At 42.2% G+C, this 20,968-nt stretch overlaps 2 protein-coding genes across 2 annotated transcripts in view; both read left to right on the forward strand.

Moving 5' to 3' along the window:
• Nucleotides 1-18,383, forward strand: part of LOC308384578 (mucin-2-like) — a gene marked incomplete at both ends in the record, with an annotated part of 44,292 nt that extends 25,909 nt beyond the window's left edge. Inside the window, 18 exons of the mRNA XM_080863114.1 lie at nt 6,711-6,907; nt 7,023-7,188; nt 7,312-7,556; nt 7,745-7,928; nt 8,006-8,204; nt 8,289-8,473; nt 8,643-8,712; nt 16,116-16,216; nt 16,418-16,449; nt 16,571-16,748; nt 16,852-16,956; nt 17,049-17,089; nt 17,183-17,293; nt 17,394-17,492; nt 17,583-17,711; nt 17,834-17,873; nt 17,952-18,075; nt 18,173-18,383. Of these exons, the coding sequence (XP_080719240.1) occupies nt 6,711-6,907; nt 7,023-7,188; nt 7,312-7,556; nt 7,745-7,928; nt 8,006-8,204; nt 8,289-8,473; nt 8,643-8,712; nt 16,116-16,216; nt 16,418-16,449; nt 16,571-16,748; nt 16,852-16,956; nt 17,049-17,089; nt 17,183-17,293; nt 17,394-17,492; nt 17,583-17,711; nt 17,834-17,873; nt 17,952-18,075; nt 18,173-18,383 (2,417 nt within the window). The remainder of the gene's footprint in view (nt 1-6,710; nt 6,908-7,022; nt 7,189-7,311; nt 7,557-7,744; nt 7,929-8,005; nt 8,205-8,288; nt 8,474-8,642; nt 8,713-16,115; nt 16,217-16,417; nt 16,450-16,570; nt 16,749-16,851; nt 16,957-17,048; nt 17,090-17,182; nt 17,294-17,393; nt 17,493-17,582; nt 17,712-17,833; nt 17,874-17,951; nt 18,076-18,172) is intronic.
• On the forward strand, nt 164-6,310 carry LOC308392197 (uncharacterized protein; the record flags this gene model as incomplete). Its single annotated transcript, XM_080875127.1, has 2 exons — nt 164-770; nt 4,539-6,310. Coding segments are annotated over 2 exons (2,379 nt in total), but the record flags the coding sequence as incomplete, so codon positions are not given.
• Nucleotides 18,384-20,968: the final 2,585 nt, after the last annotated feature.

Here is a 20,968-nt window from a genome sequence, read left to right on the forward strand (position 1 = left end):
AACACCAACTCATTCTACAACTACAACAATGACTACAACAACACCAACTCATTCTACAACAACAACTGGAACACCGACTACAACACCAACTCAATCTACAACTACAAGCTGGACTACAACAACAGGTTTTACTACAACAACACCAACTCATTCTACAACTACAAGTGGAACACCGACTACAACACCAACTCATTCTACAACTACAAGTGGAACACCGACTACGACACCAACTCATTCTACAACTACAACAACGACTACAACAACAGGTTTTACTACAACAACACCAACTCATTCTACAACCACAACTGGAACACCGACTACAACACCAACTCATTCTACAACCACAACTGGAACACCGACTACAACACCAACTCATTCTACAACTACAACAACGACTACAACAACAACAACTCATTCTACAAGAACAAGTGGAACACCGACTACAACACCAACTCATTCTACAACTAAAAGCTGGACTACAACAACAGGTTTTACTACAACAACACCAACTCATTCTACAACTACAAGTGGAACACCGACTACAACACCAACTCATTCTACAACTACAAGTGGAACACCGACTACAACACCAACTCATTCTACAACTACAACAACGACTACAACAACAGGTTTTACTACAACAACACCAACTCATTCTACAACTACAACTGGAACACCGACTACAACACCAACTCATTCTACAACTACAAGTGGAACACCGACTACAACACCAACTCATTCTATAACTACAACAACAGCTACAACAACAGGTTATACTACAACAACACCAACTCATTCTACAACCACAACTGGAACACCGACTACAACACCAACTCATTCTACAACCACAACTGGAACACCGACTACAACACCAACTCATTCTACAACTACAAGTGGAACACCGACTACAACACCAACTCATTCTACAACTACAACTACGACTACAACAACAGGTTTTACTACAACAACACCAACTCATTCTACAACCACAACTGGAACACCAACTACAACACCAACTCATTCTACAACCACAACTGGAACACCGACTACAACACCAACTCATTCTACAACTACAAGTGGAACACCGACTACAACACCAACTCATTCTACAACTACAACAATGACTACAACAACACCAACTCATTCTACAACAACAACTGGAACACCGACTACAACAACACCAACTCATTCTACAACAACAACTGGAACACCGACTACAACACCAACTCAATCTACAACTACAAGCTGGACTACAACAACAGGTTTTACTACAACAACACCAACTCATTCTACAACTACAAGTGGAACACCGACTACAACACCAACTCATTCTACAACCACAACTGGAACACCGACTACAACACCAACTCATTCTACAACTACAAGTGGAACACCGACTACAACACCAACTCATTCTACAACTACAACAATGACTACAACAACACCAACTCATTCTACAACAACAACTGGAACACCGACTACAACACCAACTCAATCTACAACTACAAGCTGGACTACAACAACAGGTTTTACTACAACAACACCAACTCATTCTACAACTACAAGTGGAACACCGACTACAACACCAACTCATTCTACAACTACAACAACGACTACAACAACAGGTTTTACTACAACAACACCAACTCATTCTACAACCACAACTGGAACACCAACTACAACACCAACTCATTCTACAACCACAACTGGAACACCGACTACAACACCAACTCATTCTACAACTACAAGCTGGACTACAACAACAGGTTTTACTACAACAACACCAACTCATTCTACAACTACAAGTGGAACACCGACTACAACACCAACTCATTCTACAACTACAAGTGGAACACCGACTACAACACCAACTCATTCTACAACTACAACAACAACTACAACAACAGCTTTTACTACAACAACACCAACTCATTCTACAACCACAACTGGAACACCGACTACAACACCAACTCATTCTACAACTACAAGTGGAACACCGTCTACAACACCAACTCATTCTACAACTACAACAACAACTACAACAACAGGTTTTACTACAACAACACCAACTCATTCTACAACCACAACTGGAACACCGACTACAACACCAACTCATTCTACAACCACAACTGGAACACCGACTACAACACCAACTCATTCTACAACTACAAGCGGAACACCGACTACAACACCAACTCATTCTACAACTACAAGTGGAACACCGACTACAACACCAACTCATTCTACAACTACAACAACGATTACAACAACAGGTTTTACTACAACAACACCAACTCATTCTACAACCACAACTGGAACACCGACTACAACACCAACTCATTCTACAACCACAAGTGGAACACCGACTACAACACCAACTCATTCTACAACTACAAGTGGAACACCGACTACAACACCAACTCATTCTACAACTACAACAATGACTACAACAACACCAACTCATTCTACAACAACAACTGGAACACCGACTACAACACCAACTCAATCTACAACTACAAGCTGGACTACAACAACAGGTTTTACTACAACAACACCAACTCATTCTACAACTACAAGTGGAACACCGACTACAACACCAACTCATTCTACAACTACAAGTGGAACACCGACTACAACACCAACTCATTCTACAACTACAACAACGACTACAACAACAGGTTTTACTACAACAACACCAACTCATTCTACAACCACAACTGGAACACCAACTACAACACCAACTCATTCTACAACCACAACTGGAACACCGACTACAACACCAACTCATTCTACAACTACAACAACGACTACAACAACAACAACTCATTCTACAAGAACAAGTGGAACACCGACTACAACACCAACTCATTCTACAACTACAAGCTGGACTACAACAACAGGTTTTACTACAACAACACCAACTCATTCTACAACTACAAGTGGAACACCGACTACAACACCAACTCATTCTACAACTACAACAACAACTACAACAACAGCTTTTACTACAACAACACCAACTCATTCTACAACCACAACTGGAACACCGACTACAACACCAACTCATTCTACAACTACAAGTGGAACACCGTCTACAACACCAACTCATTCTACAACTACAACAACAACTACAACAACAGGTTTTACTACAACAACACCAACTCATTCTACAACCACAACTGGAACACCGACTACAACACCAACTCATTCTACAACCACAACTGGAACACCGACTACAACACCAACTCATTCTACAACTACAAGCGGAACACCGACTACAACACCAACTCATTCTACAACTACAAGTGGAACACCGACTACAACACCAACTCATTCTACAACTACAACAACGATTACAACAACAGGTTTTACTACAACAACACCAACTCATTCTACAACCACAACTGGAACACCGACTACAACACCAACTCATTCTACAACTACAAGTGGAACACCGACTACAACACCAACTCATTCTACAACTACAAGTGGAACACCGACTACAACACCAACTCATTCTACAACTACAACAATGACTACAACAACACCAACTCATTCTACAACAACAACTGGAACACCGACTACAACACCAACTCAATCTACAACTACAAGCTGGACTACAACAACAGGTTTTACTACAACAACACCAACTCATTCTACAACTACAAGTGGAACACCGACTACAACACCAACTCATTCTACAACTACAAGTGGAACACCGACTACAACACCAACTCATTCTACAACTACAACAACGACTACAACAACAGGTTTTACTACAACAACACCAACTCATTCTACAACCACAACTGGAACACCAACTACAACACCAACTCATTCTACAACCACAACTGGAACACCGACTACAACACCAACTCATTCTACAACTACAACAACGACTACAACAACAACAACTCATTCTACAAGAACAAGTGGAACACCGACTACAACACCAACTCATTCTACAACTACAAGCTGGACTACAACAACAGGTTTTAGTACAACAACACCAACTCATTCTACAACTACAAGTGGAACACCGACTACAACACCAACTCATTCTACAACTACAAGTGGAACACCGACTACAACACCAACTCATTCTACAACTACAACAACGACTACAACAACAGGTTTTACTACAACAACACCAACTCATTCTACAACTACAACTGGAACACCGACTACAACACCAACTCATTCTACAACTACAAGTGGAACACCGACTACAACACCAACTCATTCTATAACTACAACAACAGCTACAACAACAGGTTATACTACAACAACACCAACTCATTCTACAACCACAACTGGAACACCGACTACAACACCAACTCATTCTACAACCACAACTGGAACACCGACTACAACACCAACTCATTCTACAACCACAACTGGAACACCGACTACAACACCAACTCATTCTACAACTACAACAACGACTACAACAACAACAACTCATTCTACAAGAACAAGTGGAACACCGACTACAACACCAACTCATTCTACAACTACAAGCTGGACTACAACAACAGGTTTTACTACAACAACACCAACTCATTCTACAACTACAAGCTGGACTACAACAACACCAACTCATTCTACAACCACAACTGGAACACCGACTACAACACCAACTCATTCTACAACCACAACTGGAACACCGACTACAACACCAACTCATTCTACAACAACAACTGGAACACCGACTACAACACCAACTCATTCTACAACTACAACAACGACTACAACAACAGGTTTTACTACAACAACACCAACTCATTCTACAACTACAACTGGAACACTCACTACAACACCAACTCATTCTACAACTACAAGTGGAAGACCGACTACAACACCAACTCATTCTACAACTACAACAACGACTACAACAACACCAACTCATTCTACAACAACAACTGGAACACCAACTACAACACCAACTCATTCTACAACTACAAGCTGGACTACAACAACAGGTTTTACTACAACAACACCAACTCATTCTACAACTACAAGTGGAACACCGACTACAACACCAACTCATTCTACAACTACAACAACAGGTTTTACTACAACAACACCAACTCATTCTACAACCACAACTGGAACACCGACTACAACACCAACTCATTCTACAACCACAACTGGAACACCGACTACTACACCAACTCATTCTACAACTACAAGCTGGACTACAACAACAGGTTTTACTACAACACCAACTCATTCTACAACTACAAGTGGAACACCGACTACAACAACAGGTTTTACTACAACAACACCAACTCATTCTACAACCACAACTGGAACACCAACTACAACACCAACTCATTCTACAACCACAACTGGAACACCAACTACAACACCAACTCATTCTACAACTACAAGTGGAACACCGACTACAACACCAACTCATTCTACAACCACAACTGGAACACCGACTACTACACCAACTCATTCTACAACTACAAGCTGGACTACAACAACAGGTTTTACTACAACAACACCAACTCATTCTACAACCACAACTGGAACACCAACTACAACACCAACTCATTCTACAACCACAACTGGAACACCGACTACAACACCAACTCATTCTACAACTACAACAACGACTACAACAACAGGTTTTACTACAACAACACCAACTCATTCTACAACCACAACTGGAACACCAACTACAACACCAACTCATTCTACAACCACAACTGGAACACCGACTACAACACCAACACATTCTACAACTACAAGTGGAACACCGACTACAACACCAACTCATTCTACAACTACAACAACAGCTACAACAACAGGTTTTACTACAACAACACCAACTCATTCTACAGCCACAACTGGAACACCGACTACAACACCAACTCATTCTACAACCACAACTGGAATACCGACTACAACACCAACTCATTCTACAACTACAAGTGGAACACCGACTACAACAACAGGTTTTACTACAACAACACCAACTCATTCTACAACCACAACTGGAACACCGACTACAACACCAACTCATTCTACAACCACAACTGGAACACCGACTACAACACCAACTCATTCTACAACCACAACTGGAACACCAACTACAACACCAACTCATTCTACAACCACAACTGGAACACCGACTACAACACCAACTCATTCTACAACCACAACTGGAACACCGACTACAACACCAACTCATTCTACAACCACAACTGGAACACCAACTACAACACCAACTCATTCTACAACCACAACTGGAACACCGACTACAACACCAACTCATTCTACAACTACAAGTGGAACACCGACTACAACACCAACTCATTCTACAACTACAACAACGACTACAATAACACCAACTCATTCTACAACCATAACTGGAACACAGACTACAACACCAACTCATTCTACAACTACAAGTGGAACACCGACTACAACACCAACTCATTCTACAACTATAACCCCGACTACAACAACACCAACTCATTCTACAACCACAACTGGAACACCGACTACAACACCAACTCATTCTACAACCACAACTGGAACACCGACTACAACACCAACTCATTCTACAACTACAAGTGGAACACCGACTACAACACCAACTCATTCTACAACTACAACTCAGACTACAACAACAGGTTCTACTACAACAACACCGACTCATTCTACAACTACACCTGGAACACCTACTACAACAACAGGTTTTACTACAACAACACCACCCTATTCTATAACTACAACTGAAACACCAACTACTACTCCTACATCAACAACACCAATTCATTCTACAAACACAACTGAAACACCAACTACAATTTCAACTTCTCCAACAAATCATACTAGGATTATAACTGGAACACCAAAATCCACCATGCATTCTACCACTCATGTTACAAAGGTATGATTGAACCTTATTTTATAATTTTACAGCCATGTACTTTCTCTGGTTTTGCAATCGTGTTTTCTCAACATACCCCCCCCCCCCCCCCCCCAATTTGTACCAGGGACAAGAGTTTCATCCTTTTTGCAACTGCACTAAGGCCATATCCCTTGACAACAACACATTTCAAATACTTCCTCATCACTGTTCACCCATTGAAAACATAACTTGCAGCAATGGAAAGAAACCAGTTCTTCTATATGACAAGTTCCAGTGCTGTCAACATTACGCTTGTGATTGTGAGTCTTTTTTTGTAAATTTGGTTAGTGCTTTTGTTTTGTTTTTTTGTTTTTTTAATGACATATGTTTGTTTTGTTTTTTTAATCAATTTCATATTTTAATTTTTTGCCCTCTTTTTCCAGGTGAATGCAAAGGATGGGGCAATCATCATTACATTACATTTGATGGCTTCTATTACAATTATCAAGGAAACTGCACTTATGTTTTAATGCAAGAAATTAATCCAAGGCATCACTTAAGGATTTACATTGATAATGTGTTTGATTCCACTGAAGATGTTTCCCGTCTTCGATCTATAATTATTTTAAATGGATCGCAAATTTTCAATTTGACAAATCATAACCTTACTGGAAGATCAAATTTGGAGGTAAAGCAAGGACCAGTGATTCTCTATTGTTGCTTTGATCTTTCTTGCACCGGCAGTTATACAGTATTTGTATACAGTATTCATATTTGCCTAAAGTCATTCAAAGATAAGAGAACAACAAATAGAAGCACTCATTGTTAATTTTGAGTATTCAACCTTTTTTTTCATGGCACTGGTTTCTGATATAGGCACTGAAAAATGGAGTACGTCTGAAGCTGCCCTATTCACAAAATGGTGTTACAGTCATGAATTCAGGATTTGACTTGGTTTTGGAGATCCCTTCACTAGAAGTGGTCATTACATTTGGAGGAACTGGCTTCAGTGTTAATCTTCCATATAAAAACTTCGGCAATAATACCAAGGGTCATTGTGGTAAGAACTCTCTCTCTCTCGAGTAGCCCTTGGTTTGAGGTAAACCTCTATATTAATTGTATTATAATTACTGTCAGGAACATGTAACAATAACCCGAGTGATGACTGCATATTGCCTGGAGGTCAGCTTGCTGAAAGTTTTGCAGCGATGGCTGACAACTGGACTGCAAAAGATATTGGCCAAGGCAATTGCACTGTACCGCCTACAAAATCTACAAGTGCACAAGAACCACCACCTCTATACAAAACAGGCGTTTGTGAGCTGCTTAATAGCAGGTAGACATTATCCAATCTATTCTGCCAGATTATCTCCATTCCGTTTGCATTTAAAACACAATATTTTTCTTTTCTTTTTTACAGTCTCTTTGCAAAGTGCCATCCTATTATATCGCCATATAATTTCTACAAGGGTTGCATTTTTGATAGCAGCAATGTTAACAAAACAGAAGTGCTGTGCACAAGTTTGCAAACTTATGCAGCAGCCTGTACTCGTGCTGGAGTTTGTGTTTACTGGAGGAACCACACTAAAACAGAAAAGTGGTGTGGTAAGAAAGCTTGCGATATTTAATTGTAATTTCATTGGCTTGTTTGAGGAATTTTTTTGTTATCCTATAGTATTTAGGAGATAAAACAGTCTACAGTACATGTTATTTAACAAATTGGTTTAACAGGATGTATATTTAAAAAAGATTTGTTTTTATATTTCACAAACAGCCAGTCACTGCCCATCACACCAAGTTTATCAGCCTTGTGGTCCTGCAGATCAGCCAACCTGTGAAGACAAGTAAGTTGTAATGGAAAAGGCATGTGTGTAAAGTGTCAAGCAACAAATTAGAAAAATATCCTTAATCTTGAAAACTGAAACAAATTTCAGAGTGACTCCTGAATGTTTTTATTAGAGGAAATGCTTTAAAAATAAATAAAACATCTAAGACTTTGGAAAATGCACAGCTCTAAAATAATTCTTATAAAGTTTATGTAAGCATTTGTATTAGTTTCCAATGGCTCGTAGGGTCATAGTCAATTCAATTTACATAGCACAAAATCTAAAAAAAATATTTGCCTCAAGGCACTTTAAATTTTAAGGTAACGACCCTAATATTATACAGAGAAGACCCTCTGTAGTTTTGCTGGCTTATGGCAAAACAACATTTGCCTCATTCAGCTAGGGGGTGAAGAGAGGGAGACAGGACAAAAGATGTGCTGTGGACGAGAGTCAGAGATTAATAAAAACTATGATTAAATGCAGAGTGGTATATAAACACAGAGAGAGTGAAAACAGTTCAGTAAGCAAGAGACACTTGTGGTATAATGCAAAGCCAACAAGCAGACTATTCCTGCTGCAGCAAATCTAAAGAATGGTTCGAGGACAATAAAGTAGTTCTACACATTTCCTGGTCAAAGTGACTCCAAGTTTCCTTACAGTGTTACAGATTAAAACCCATCATCAACTTGGGCCTTACTCAGAGTTCCTATCAGAATTCTGACTTTTTAAACAGATTTAGTCCTCAGCTCAGATAAAATAATCAAAAACACTTGCACTCAGTACTCAAGTAAATATGACTCATTCAAACACACATTCCTTTTCTGCATCTAAGTGTTTTCTTTTCTAACATTCACACACACTCTGATAAACACACCATAGGCAACTTCAGTTAAGTATTTTGATTAAGGATAATTTGGCATAGAGATTGGAGCAACCAGGGATTACATCAAGTACTTGAGGGTGGTTGTGGCTCAAGAGGTAAGCCGCAACAGAGGGTTATTTGCAATACGATAGATGATGCAGAGATGGATGTATGTGTCACGGCGAGTGAGAAGAGCCGTGTGGAAGAAATGAAGGAGGATCCAAGCGCAGGCAGTCGTGAAGGTGTGAAGGTGGTTTATTGAATAAATGGCAAAGGAAAAATGGCAAACGAAGACAAATGAAACTATACTGGAAAACAACTGAACTACAGTGCAGAAACCAGAACATGAACATGGAGGGCGAGCAGAGGCAGACGATGGTAGACAGCAGGGAACACACGGATGAAACATGGTGAATACACAGACGGACCAGCAACTACAATGACAGAGGACACGACTTAAATACACAGAGAAACACAGGGGAATTACACACAGGTGGTGGACACAGCTGGGAATAATCAACAAGACGAGACAGAGGTAAAACTGAACACACTCACATGAGAAGCAGACCTTCACAATAAAACAGGAACAAGAAACCATCACACTAAGACGCAGACTCGACATAGAGAGACAGACAGAAAATGACACATGGAACTAAACTAAACCTGCAAAAACATGACAACTCAAAATACTGGGTCAAACTGACCCAGAACCGTGACAGTACCGACCCTCCAAGGGCTGTGTCCCGACAGCCCAAAACAAAAAAAAAGAGCACCAGACCAAGGCGGGCGGAGGGGGTCCAGGAAGGAGGGTCCGAAACAAAAAACAAGGAGCACAAGAGTCCAAACACACAAGAAAACAGTCCAAGAACACAGGAAAACAGATCAAAAACAAAACCAAATCAGAGCTCAACAAGAGTCCATGAAAAGTTCAGGGGGCCGACCGTGCACATGGCAACGGCGGCGACGGGCAAACAGTTCTGGAGGCCGACCGTGCACACGGCCACGGCGCAGGCAAAACCAATCGGGAGGCCGACCACTTGGAAGGCAGTGGTGGCCACTGAGCAGGTCTGGAGGTCGGCTGCGATGCCAGCGGCGGCGACGAACTCTTTCCGGAGGCCGTCCACAATGGCCATGAAGCCAACTTAGAGGCCTGGAAAAAAAATCGCCAGAGGTGAGGCAGAATAGGCCGAGCGGGCTCTGACGGCGGTGTTGCAACCGCAGGACCAGACGAGGCAGGACCAGACGAGGCAGGACCAGACGAGGCAGGACCAGACGAAGGCGGAGCTGAAGCTGGATCAGGCGGAGGCGGAGCTGGACCAGACGAAGACGAAGGCGAAGCTGGACCTGACGGCAGCGGGACGGCTGCGGAACCTGACGGCAGCGGGACGGCTGCGGAACCTGAAGGCAGCCGGACACCTGCAGGCGGTGATGCTGCAGGAGGTGATGTGGATGCAGGCAACGGTGTAGAAGTCACAGGGGATGATTCAGCAGGTGGTGGCTGAACAAACTTCCCCGGACCGTCAGCAGACGTGAGGATGTGCTTGCTGGGTACTCCAGGACCCCCAGCAAATGAGGCGTGGTGCTGGACGGGCTCCTCGGACCCACCAGCTGACTTGGCTTGAAGCTGGACGGGCGACTCGGACCCACCAGCAGACGACACTTGAGGCTTGACGGGCGACTCGGACCCACCAGCAGACGACACTTGAGGCTGGACGGGTGACTCGGGCCCTCCAGCAGACGACACTTGAGGCTGGACGAGCGACTCGGGCCCTCCAGCAGACGACACTTGAGGCTGGCTGGGTTCTCCCGAACCCCCAGCTGACGACACTTGAGGCTGGCTGGGTTCTCCCGAAACCCCAGCTAACATGGCTTGAGACTGGACGGGCTCCTCTGGCCCTCCGGTGGAAACAGACACTGAAGCAGCAGGTACGGAGACCTCCGCCAGTGTGCACACTGGCTGGGACTGAGCAGCACAGTGGCTAGACTCAGGCAGCAACAGTGGGATGCAGTCCTCAGAGGGCTGAAAGTGTTCCCCAATACACTCAGCAGAGGACGGAGGCAGACGGGTGAACTCACTTGAACTCTCAGGGGGTGCTGAGAGCTGAGACTGTTCTGGTGAGTTCTCCGGTGAGGCTGCTGGCGCTGGCGTCTTGACCTCTAGGGGTCCAGAGTTAGCTGGTGACTGACACCCAGTCTCTGGGGAGGCCCTAGAGGGAGCAACTGTCTCTGACATGGCCAGCTTAAGAGAACCAGCAGATATTGTGGTGAAGTGTGTTCCCTGCTTTGAATGAGACAGTGAGGATGGTGGCTGAGTAAATGAGCGGGCAGACAGCTGAACTGGTGGCGACAGAGCAATAGGCAGCGAAGCGGCTACAGACTGACCTACAGGTAGCGGAGACGATTGTAGTGGAGTCATAATGAGTGGTGGAGTGGCTGACTGAACGGAGGGCAGCGCGGCTGCTGACTGAACGGAGGGCAGCGTGGCTGCTGACTGAACGGAGGGCAGCACGGCTGCTGACTGAACTGAGGGCAGCGCAGCTGCTGATTGAACCGTTAACTGAATTGCAGACCCAACGTTAAACTGTGGTGAAAGTGTGGATGGGAGAACATGATCAGGAAAAACTGTTTTGGTGAGGTTTACAACTTCCCCTGAATGAATCAGTGCAGGTGAAAAAGGGTCCCAAACATTTTCATTGTCTAAATTCATAATACCAGGCTTGGAAACAGAATGGAAACAGTCATTAACACAGAGCGTAGGCTCAAGAGAAACAGTCTTTGAAGCAGTGGCCATGGGTGAGACAGAAAAATTATTGTTATCTTCAGAAGACACACAAACAATAGCTCCAGAAAACACAGTCACAGAGTCTGACGCAGCAGAAAAAGTGTCCCTTTCACTCACCACAGCCGATTGTTTACATGTCTCGACATCCGGCTGTGGGGTGCCACGCCGACGGCGCAAACGTCGCTTCTTTCTTGGAGACGGCTCCGACAGGCCGGGTAATCCCTCGTCCGGCGGTTCGGACGGCACGTCCTCCGTTGAAGTGAGCAGGCGAGCAGTAGCGGCGGGGGGGTGTAGGTGAAGCTCGTGGAGAACGAAATTCTCCCAAAGCTATCATATACAGTGAAGACATAACATCACTAACAAGATAATGGGCCTCTGTGAGAGGAATTTAGGTAGCTGCTTTGCACTGGGTTGGCACATGGCACTGAAGAAGTGGAGGAATTATATGCTATATGCTTTACAACTCCTTCAGAAATACATCTGCAATAATGAAATATATTCCCACTGCTATATGATCCATAATTGTAAATGTAAACATGAATGTTGCCATGAATTATCATTTTACAAAATCAGTGTTTATCCGTAGTTTCAGCGTTTCTTCAGTTTGGCCCCTGGAAGACAATAGACTATGGTTTCAAGGTATCTCTGTCTTCTGTTTGTCAAAAGGTTTGTTTCCAAGTGAGGTAAAACGATTTGAAACGTAAATGGGTTGTCCTGTTTTCGCAACTGCTCTGGACAATCTGTTGGGGGAAAGCTAATAGTGGTTAAACTACTTTCAGGGGCCTGTCTAGCTACACTTATTACAAGTATTGTCATTATTAAAGGAGGTTGAGGAGCAGTTAAACATTTGACACAGTAAGTAGGAAATTGTGGAAGGGACAAAAAGTAAAATTTAATTTATAGATATTAAATGAAGGCATTAATTATGCATGATATGTCATCATCGTATATCATCGTGCTTCCTAGCAGCCACCTAACAAGTTATTTCCTCATAAGTCAACTACAAAGACTGGCATGATTAGTAAATTTGTGCCAGTCAAATCCGACCTGACACTGCTCCCTAAATCACTCTGCTTCACGTCTCCTCTTGCAGTTAAGCAGAAACAACACTCTGCCACTAAATATATGTATTTATTTATGCATTTTATACATTTGTTAAAGACCCCTTAGTTTAAAAATACAGGGTACATTAGATTGGGAACAGCTTTCCAGGTTGAATTTAGTCTTCTCATAGTGGGATTGACACACTAATGTGTTTGAATGATGCAACGCTTTTAGGTTACTGCTATCACTGATTCCTTTTTTTTCTTGTGTCATGGTCTTCAACATGACATTTATTATTCACTGAGTCGTCAGACCTTTTTTTTTTGCCTTTTTATATTACCTAAACTAACTAAGAAACTACAGGCAGATCCACACAAAAATGGGCAGAAGCTAGCAAAAGGAAGCAAAAAGGTATGTCACATTTTGAGCAACGCTGCTCTTAATCAGAGGATAATAAACACTGTGATGCCATTTCAAATAATGTTATGCTACACACAGTGAGGTTACATGAATGTAAGATGCAGATGTAAACATATTTGTATTACAACATTCAATTCAATTCAGTTCAATTTTATTTATATAGCGCCAAATCACAACAAAAGTTGCCTCAAGGCGCTTCATAGGTACAGAGAAAAACCCAACAATCATATGACCCCCTATGAGCAAGCACTTTGGCGACAGTGGGAAGGAAAAACTCCCTTTTAACAGGAAGAAACCTCCAGCATAACCAGGCTCAGGGAGGGGCGGCCATCTGCTGCGACCGGTTGGGGTGAGAGAAGGAAGACAGGATAATAGACATGCTGTGGAAGAGAGACAGAGGTTAATAACAGATATAGTTCAATGCAGAGAGGTCTATTAACACATACTGAGTGAGAAAGGTGACTGGAAAGAAAAAACTCAATGCATCATGGGAATCCCCGGCAGCCTACGTCTATTGCAGCACAACTAAGGGAGGATTCAGGGTCACCTGGTCCAGCCCTAACTATATGCTTTAGCAAAAAGGAAACTTTTAAGCCTAATCTTGAAAGTAGAGATAGTGTCTGTCTCCTGAATCCAAACTGGAAGCTGGTTCCACAGAAGAGGGGACTGAATACTGAAGGCTCTCCCTCCCATTCTACTTTTTGCAGTAGTCCAGCCTGGAAGTAATAAATGCTTGAACTAGTTTTTCAGCGTCAATCTGAGACGGGTTATTTCTAACTTTAGAGATTTTGCGCAAATGGAAGAAAGCAGTCTTACATATCTGTTTAATATGTGCGTTGAAGGACATGTCCTGGTCAAAAATGACTCCAAGGTTCCTCACAGCGTTACTGGAGACCAAGGTAATGCCGCCCAGAGTAAGAATCTGGTTAGATACCATATTTCTAAGATTTTCAGCTCCGAGTAAAATAACCTCAGTTTTATCCGAATTAAGAAGCAGAAAGTTAGCGGCCATCCAGGTCTTTATGTCTTTAAGACATTCCTGCAGTTTAACTAATTGGTGTGTGTTATCTGGCTTCATGGACAGAGTTGGGTGTCATCTGCATAGCAGTGAAAATGTATGCTGTGTTTTCTAATGTTACTGCCTAAGGGAAGCATGTATAATGTTAACCGAATTGGTCCTAGCACTGAGCCCTGTGGAACACCATAATTGACCTTAGTGTGTGAAGAGGACTCTCCATTTAAATGTACAAATTGGAATCTATTAGATAGATATGATACAAACCACTGCAGCGCAGTACTTGTAATACCTACAGCATGTTCTAATCGCTCTAATAGGATATTATGGTCAACAGTATCAAACGCTGCACTAAGCTAGCAGGACAAGCACAGAGATGAGTCCACTGTCAGAGGCCATAAGAAGATCATTTGTAACCTTCACTAAAGCTGTTTCTGTGCTGTGATGAGCTCTGAAACCTGACTGAAACTCTTCAAATAAGCCATTCCTCTGCAAATGATCTGTTAGCTGTTTGACAACTACTCTCTCAAGGTTTTTTGATATGAAAGAAAGGTTGGAGATTGGCCTATAATTAGCTAAGACTGTTGGGTCTAGAGATGGTTAACATGACTGAAGGACAATAAACAAAAAGAAGAATCTTTATTATGTGGGGCTCAAATCAACCAGTAAAACTGCTCATGCCTCTATATTGTATTTATAGATTTTCAAAGGTGTACAAATTCCATAGTTGCTGTGACAGTGAGGTTTCACAAACAGTGTTGCAATTTAGTGTATAAATATTTTAGTAAATACTTTACACTTGCAGTGAAAAACAAATGCAGAGAGAAAAACACCCGATAGGCTATCCTAAACTGCTGTCAGACCTGTTAACTATCATGAAGGATCGGACAACTTTAAAGACATTACACAGAAATGTAAAATATCAGCTAATGACCAACAAGAACAAATGTAAGAAATAAACTTGGGATGTTGAAACACATAAATATCAAACATGCAGATGCCACTTGCACATGTTCAGTTCCGGTACAACTGGGAGGGGTCACAGTATGAGTTATTTATTCTATTTTTTTTAAGCTGGTGAAATTCTAGTGTTAAGATTTACCAGATTTAGAAATGCCTGATTGTTGGTCACATTTTTTCTGGTGCAACTAATAGATCAAACTGGAGCCCTGCCATGTGTTTTTTTTTGTTTTTTGTTTTGGTCCTCCCAGCAATGGGAAACAGTTTGTGTTATTTGCCTTGAAAATCCATTATAGTCAAAAGGGCTAATGCTTTTTCTCACTGTCTGAATATTTTAGTTCTTACGAACCTACCATGAACTTTACTGCTGAGGGCTGTTTTTGTCCTGATGGAATGAAACTTTTCAGCAGACAGTCCAACATATGTGTGAAAACATGTGGTAAGTTTGGTATAATTGCCCGAGTTGAATCATTTCAGTGAATACACATTGTGATGCTTGTGATCTATATGTGTGGATCTATACGTGTGGAGGAAATTCTAAGTGACTTGTAATATAAGAAATCGCTTTACTGCAAGCAGTGAATGAATGATTATGTTTGGAATTAATTACAATTAAGATTAAATAATTTTGTTTCAACAGGATGTCTTGATCCTGAGGGTAATTCTCGTGAGGTGAGCAAAGTCTTAATTTCATGTTCAGTTAAAATCCTAACCTTTACTTAGCTGCAAGAGACAAATGTGACATATCAAATGAAACCACAGTATTATATATTACTTTCTATATGACTTTCAGTTCAATGAAAGATTTGAGCTCAAATGCCAGAAGTGCACCTGTGAAGAATCCACAAAGACTGTGACTTGCAAGCCTAAGGAGTGCCCAAAACCAAACATAACAGAATGCTCTGATGATGGATTTGTCCTCATCAACCAAACTGATCCATCAGATCCCTGCTGTTCTACCCCTGTTTGCCGTAAGACTTGTAGCATCAAGGCAATCGTGTGTTTAATGTGTTTAGATGACTGTTAGCTCATGTTAATTCTTGACTCTGAATAAATGTTTTATCATCTCCACAGAGTGTAAACCTGGCGGTTGCCCAGACATAGATGTGACCTGTTCAATTGGAAAAAAGCCAGTTGTCAGTATTCCTAAGGGAAAATGCTGTCCAGAACTTAGATGCGGTAAACTAAAGACTGCAGTTTAAATTGATGCATAACCTAATGACAAAATTAGCACTTTCACTTATCTTTAGTCATTTTTTACTTTTTCCTAGAACCTAAAAAGGTTTGTGTTCGGAATGAGACTGAATACCAGGTAAATAAGAAGCAAATGATTGGCCACCTTTTTTACCTTTAAGGATTTCTACTGCACATAATTCTGTACGGCTATTTTCTGTTTATCTGCTAGCCTGGTTCTTCAGTTCCTGGGTCTGTATGTCAGGAGTGTACCTGTGAGGCTGAACAAAATTCTACTGTAATAAGCTGTAAGGATCAGGAATGTAACAAAACGTGTGACATGGTAAGAAACACCCAGTTTAAACAATATCAGTGTAGTGTAGATGTAGCTTTGTTATATTGCACTTGGCAACCAAAATGTGCCCCCTCTCTTTGTCTTTCAGGGATATGAATATGTAAAAACTGATTCAGATGAGTGCTGCGGGAAGTGTGTGCAGACACACTGTGTTGTCAATATTAACGGATCCAAGCAACTCTTGTCTGTAAGTTGGCTGCAAGGCCACATGCTTATGTTTATTTATGTTTAAATAAATATGTGTGTGTACATATATATCTCTCTCAATTATCTTCAGCAAGGAGAAACCTGGTCACCAACTGAGAATAGGTGTGATGAGTATACCTGTGTTAAGAATGGTGAGATTTTAACAACAAGCACTTCACACACAGTCTGCCCAGTATTCAATGAGAGCAGCTGTCAGCCTGTAAGTATCCATTTTCTCATTATTCATCTTGTTTGCATTCATCTGTGTGAACAGAAGTTGAACAACTTTTGTTGCTGTATATTTTCTTGTATTTAGTCGTTGTTGTATATTTTCCTTCTTAGGGGACAATTCAAACTGCAGCAAACGGCTGTTGTAAAATTTGTGAGTATAACATTTGAGTTTGTTTTAGGTTAAGATACTTAAATTAAAATAGGCTAACTGTGCATCTTTTTTGAAAAGGCGCAGAGAAGGAGAAGGCATGCAAGTTCATGTCCATGAAAACCAATATTACACACAACAACTGTACGTCTGCCCAGGAGGTAGATATGCCATATTGCGAAGGATCCTGCAACACTTATACCATGTAAGGATAATCTTAAAAATAATTTCCTCTGAAACGTTTTAAAAAATACTATTATATAGTTTCAGTATTGATTAAACCCATCCTCTTCTGTATTCAGGTACTCTAAAGAAGCAGCAGTCATGCAGCATTCTTGTTCCTGCTGTAAGGAGACATGCTTCAGCAATCGCACTGTAGACCTGGTCTGCCCAAATGGAGACACGGTCCCCTACACATACATGTATGTGGAGGAGTGTGGTTGTACCAACACAGAATGCACCGCAGCTGCTGGACAACATATTCGCAGGAAGCGAAGCTTCACACTGCTGTGATAAGCCAGTCTGTGTATGAGGAACACGTTTCCTCCCATATTATTAAAGCAATCATTAAATGTCTACAAAATAAATGCCAATATAAGGAGAGCATTTATGAACATTGATTCAATAAAAAGGATGCAACTCAGTTCATGTGTCATTGTTTTCAGTGTCTTGTATATGCCACTTAACCATGTATGACAGAAATTGGAATTGTTTTTGCCAAGTTTAATGATAAAACAGTCCTTTATTTATCTATCTCCCAGTTTTGCATGGTTTCCTTTAAATATGCTACTGCAAAGAGAACAAATTACCCTGTAATATTTTCAACATGGAGAAGTATATTGCTTTGTATTACAAAAAGCAAACCAAAAAAAAAAAATTCAATATTCAAATATTTAAGGTATCAAAAAGTTAAGGTTATTCAAGTATTCTCTTAATTTTGTTACACAGTCGTTTGCATGTGTATTGTGTATTGTGTGTGTGTGTATATATATATATATATATATATATATATATATATATATATATACACACACACATACATATATATACATACATATATATACATACATACATATATATACATACATACATATATATATATATATATATATATACACATACATATATATACATACATACATACATATACATACATAGCAGCTGGATAGCGTAGTGGTTAGACTACACGCCTTTGGAACAGATTCCTGCCTGGGGCGTCTGTATCCAGTAAGGGTCCTAAGGCTAGACCCCCTATGCTAAGCAAGCCTACCGCAGACATGAGCGAGACAGATAAATATGAAGGCATGCCGGCTCGGACGTCGCCCGGATCAACAAGGTCCGCGTCAGGTGTTGAGGAACCAGGGCACCCTGACGAAAAGTGGGCTACTGGAACAAGAAGGCATCGGTGGGCAAGAGACGAAAACAGGGCGTTGTTGGAATGCTACTACGCAAGTAACCCCGGCGGAAGGGGCTACATGAATAGGATGAGGGACCTATGGATTCTTCGATACCCAACATCCACAATGACGGCGAAACAACTAGTAGCTCAGTGTTCCAACATTCGAAAGAAGGGACTGCTCTCACAGCTAGAGATTGACGAGGTACAAGGAGGTACGGCAAGGAGGAGTCAGGACGCCAGGTCAGGGGGGAGATATCATCACCCCCACCCGAGATTGGGTACATAGCCCCAAGTGCGATAGGAGAAGGATCGTTGAGTGCGAGAGGAACTGACCTGAAAAATAGGATCATGAAACCTCGATCCCCCGTAGCCGGTTACCAAGATTACGTGAAGTACCCTCAGAAGGTCTGCTAGATGATGTTAATGCAGCACTACGGGCAATACCTACAACCACGATTACCGACACTAACAAGCTGATCTACAGTACGGCAACAGTGATCAGTGAGATGCTTGGCTACAAGTTGAACAGCGACAAGGAGCAGTACCCTCCATGGAGAAGGAGGCTAGAGGGCAAGATCAAAGTAGCACGGAGGGAGGTTAGCCAACTAACGGAGTTGCAGAAAGGTGCGACAAATAAGGTGCCTAAGAAATACAGCAAGCTGTCCATACCTGAGGCCTTGGAAACTGCCAAGCAAAGACTCACAGCCTTGGCCAGCCGCTTGAGGAGGTACACCAGAGAGATAGAAGGCAGGAGAATAAACCAACTCTCAGTGGCAAGGGAACAATAAGAGAACAGCACCACCAAGGCTGGAGACGGAGCAATACTGGAAGAGCATATGGGAGAAGGATGCAATGCTCAGTGGCTAGAGGATCTGAGGGCTGACCACAGCGACCTCCCTGAACAGGGTCCAGTAACCATCACAGTGGCAGATATCCAAGAAAGGGTCTCTAGTATGAAGAGTTGGACAGCACCAGGGCCCGACATGGTTCACGCCTACTGGCTGAAGAAGCTGACTGCACTCCACGAGCATCTGGCAACACAAATGAACCAGCTGCTAGTTAACGAGAGACACCCGGAATGGCTAACTGAAGGCCGGACGGTCCTGATCCCCAAGGACCCCAAGAAGGGACCGGTCCCCTCCAACTACCGACCAATAACCTGCCTCAGTACTACATGGAAGCTCCTGTCAGGCATCATATCGGCTAAGATGAACATGGGTCAATACATGAGCGGGACACAGAAAGGAATTGGCAAGAATACCAGAGGCGCAAAACACCAGCTACTGGTAGACAGAACAATCAGCCGAGACTGCAAGACCAGACTGACCAACCTGTGCACTGCCTGGATTGATTACAAGAAGGCCTATGACTCAATGCCCCACAGCTGGATACTGGAATGCCTAGAATTGTACAAGATCAATGGGACCCTAAGAGCCTTCATCAGGAACTCAATGGGGATGTGGCGTAAAACACTAGAGGCCAACTCCAAGCCCATAGCACAAGTCACCATCAAGTGCGGGATCTACCACACTACCAGGCTATACAGCAATGACATTGGAATGTCGTTCGGACTGGAGAAGTGTAGTCGGATGGTAACAAAGAGAGGGAAGGTAGTCAGAACTGAGGGGATTGAACTACCAGAAGGCAACATTGCAGACATAGAGGACAGTTACAAGTACTTGGGGATCCCGCAGGCGAA

The sequence above is a fragment of the Rhamphochromis sp. 'chilingali' genome (genome assembly GCF_963969265.1).
Source record: "Rhamphochromis sp. 'chilingali' genome assembly, chromosome: 2".
NCBI lineage: Eukaryota > Metazoa > Chordata > Actinopteri > Cichliformes > Cichlidae > Rhamphochromis > Rhamphochromis sp. 'chilingali'.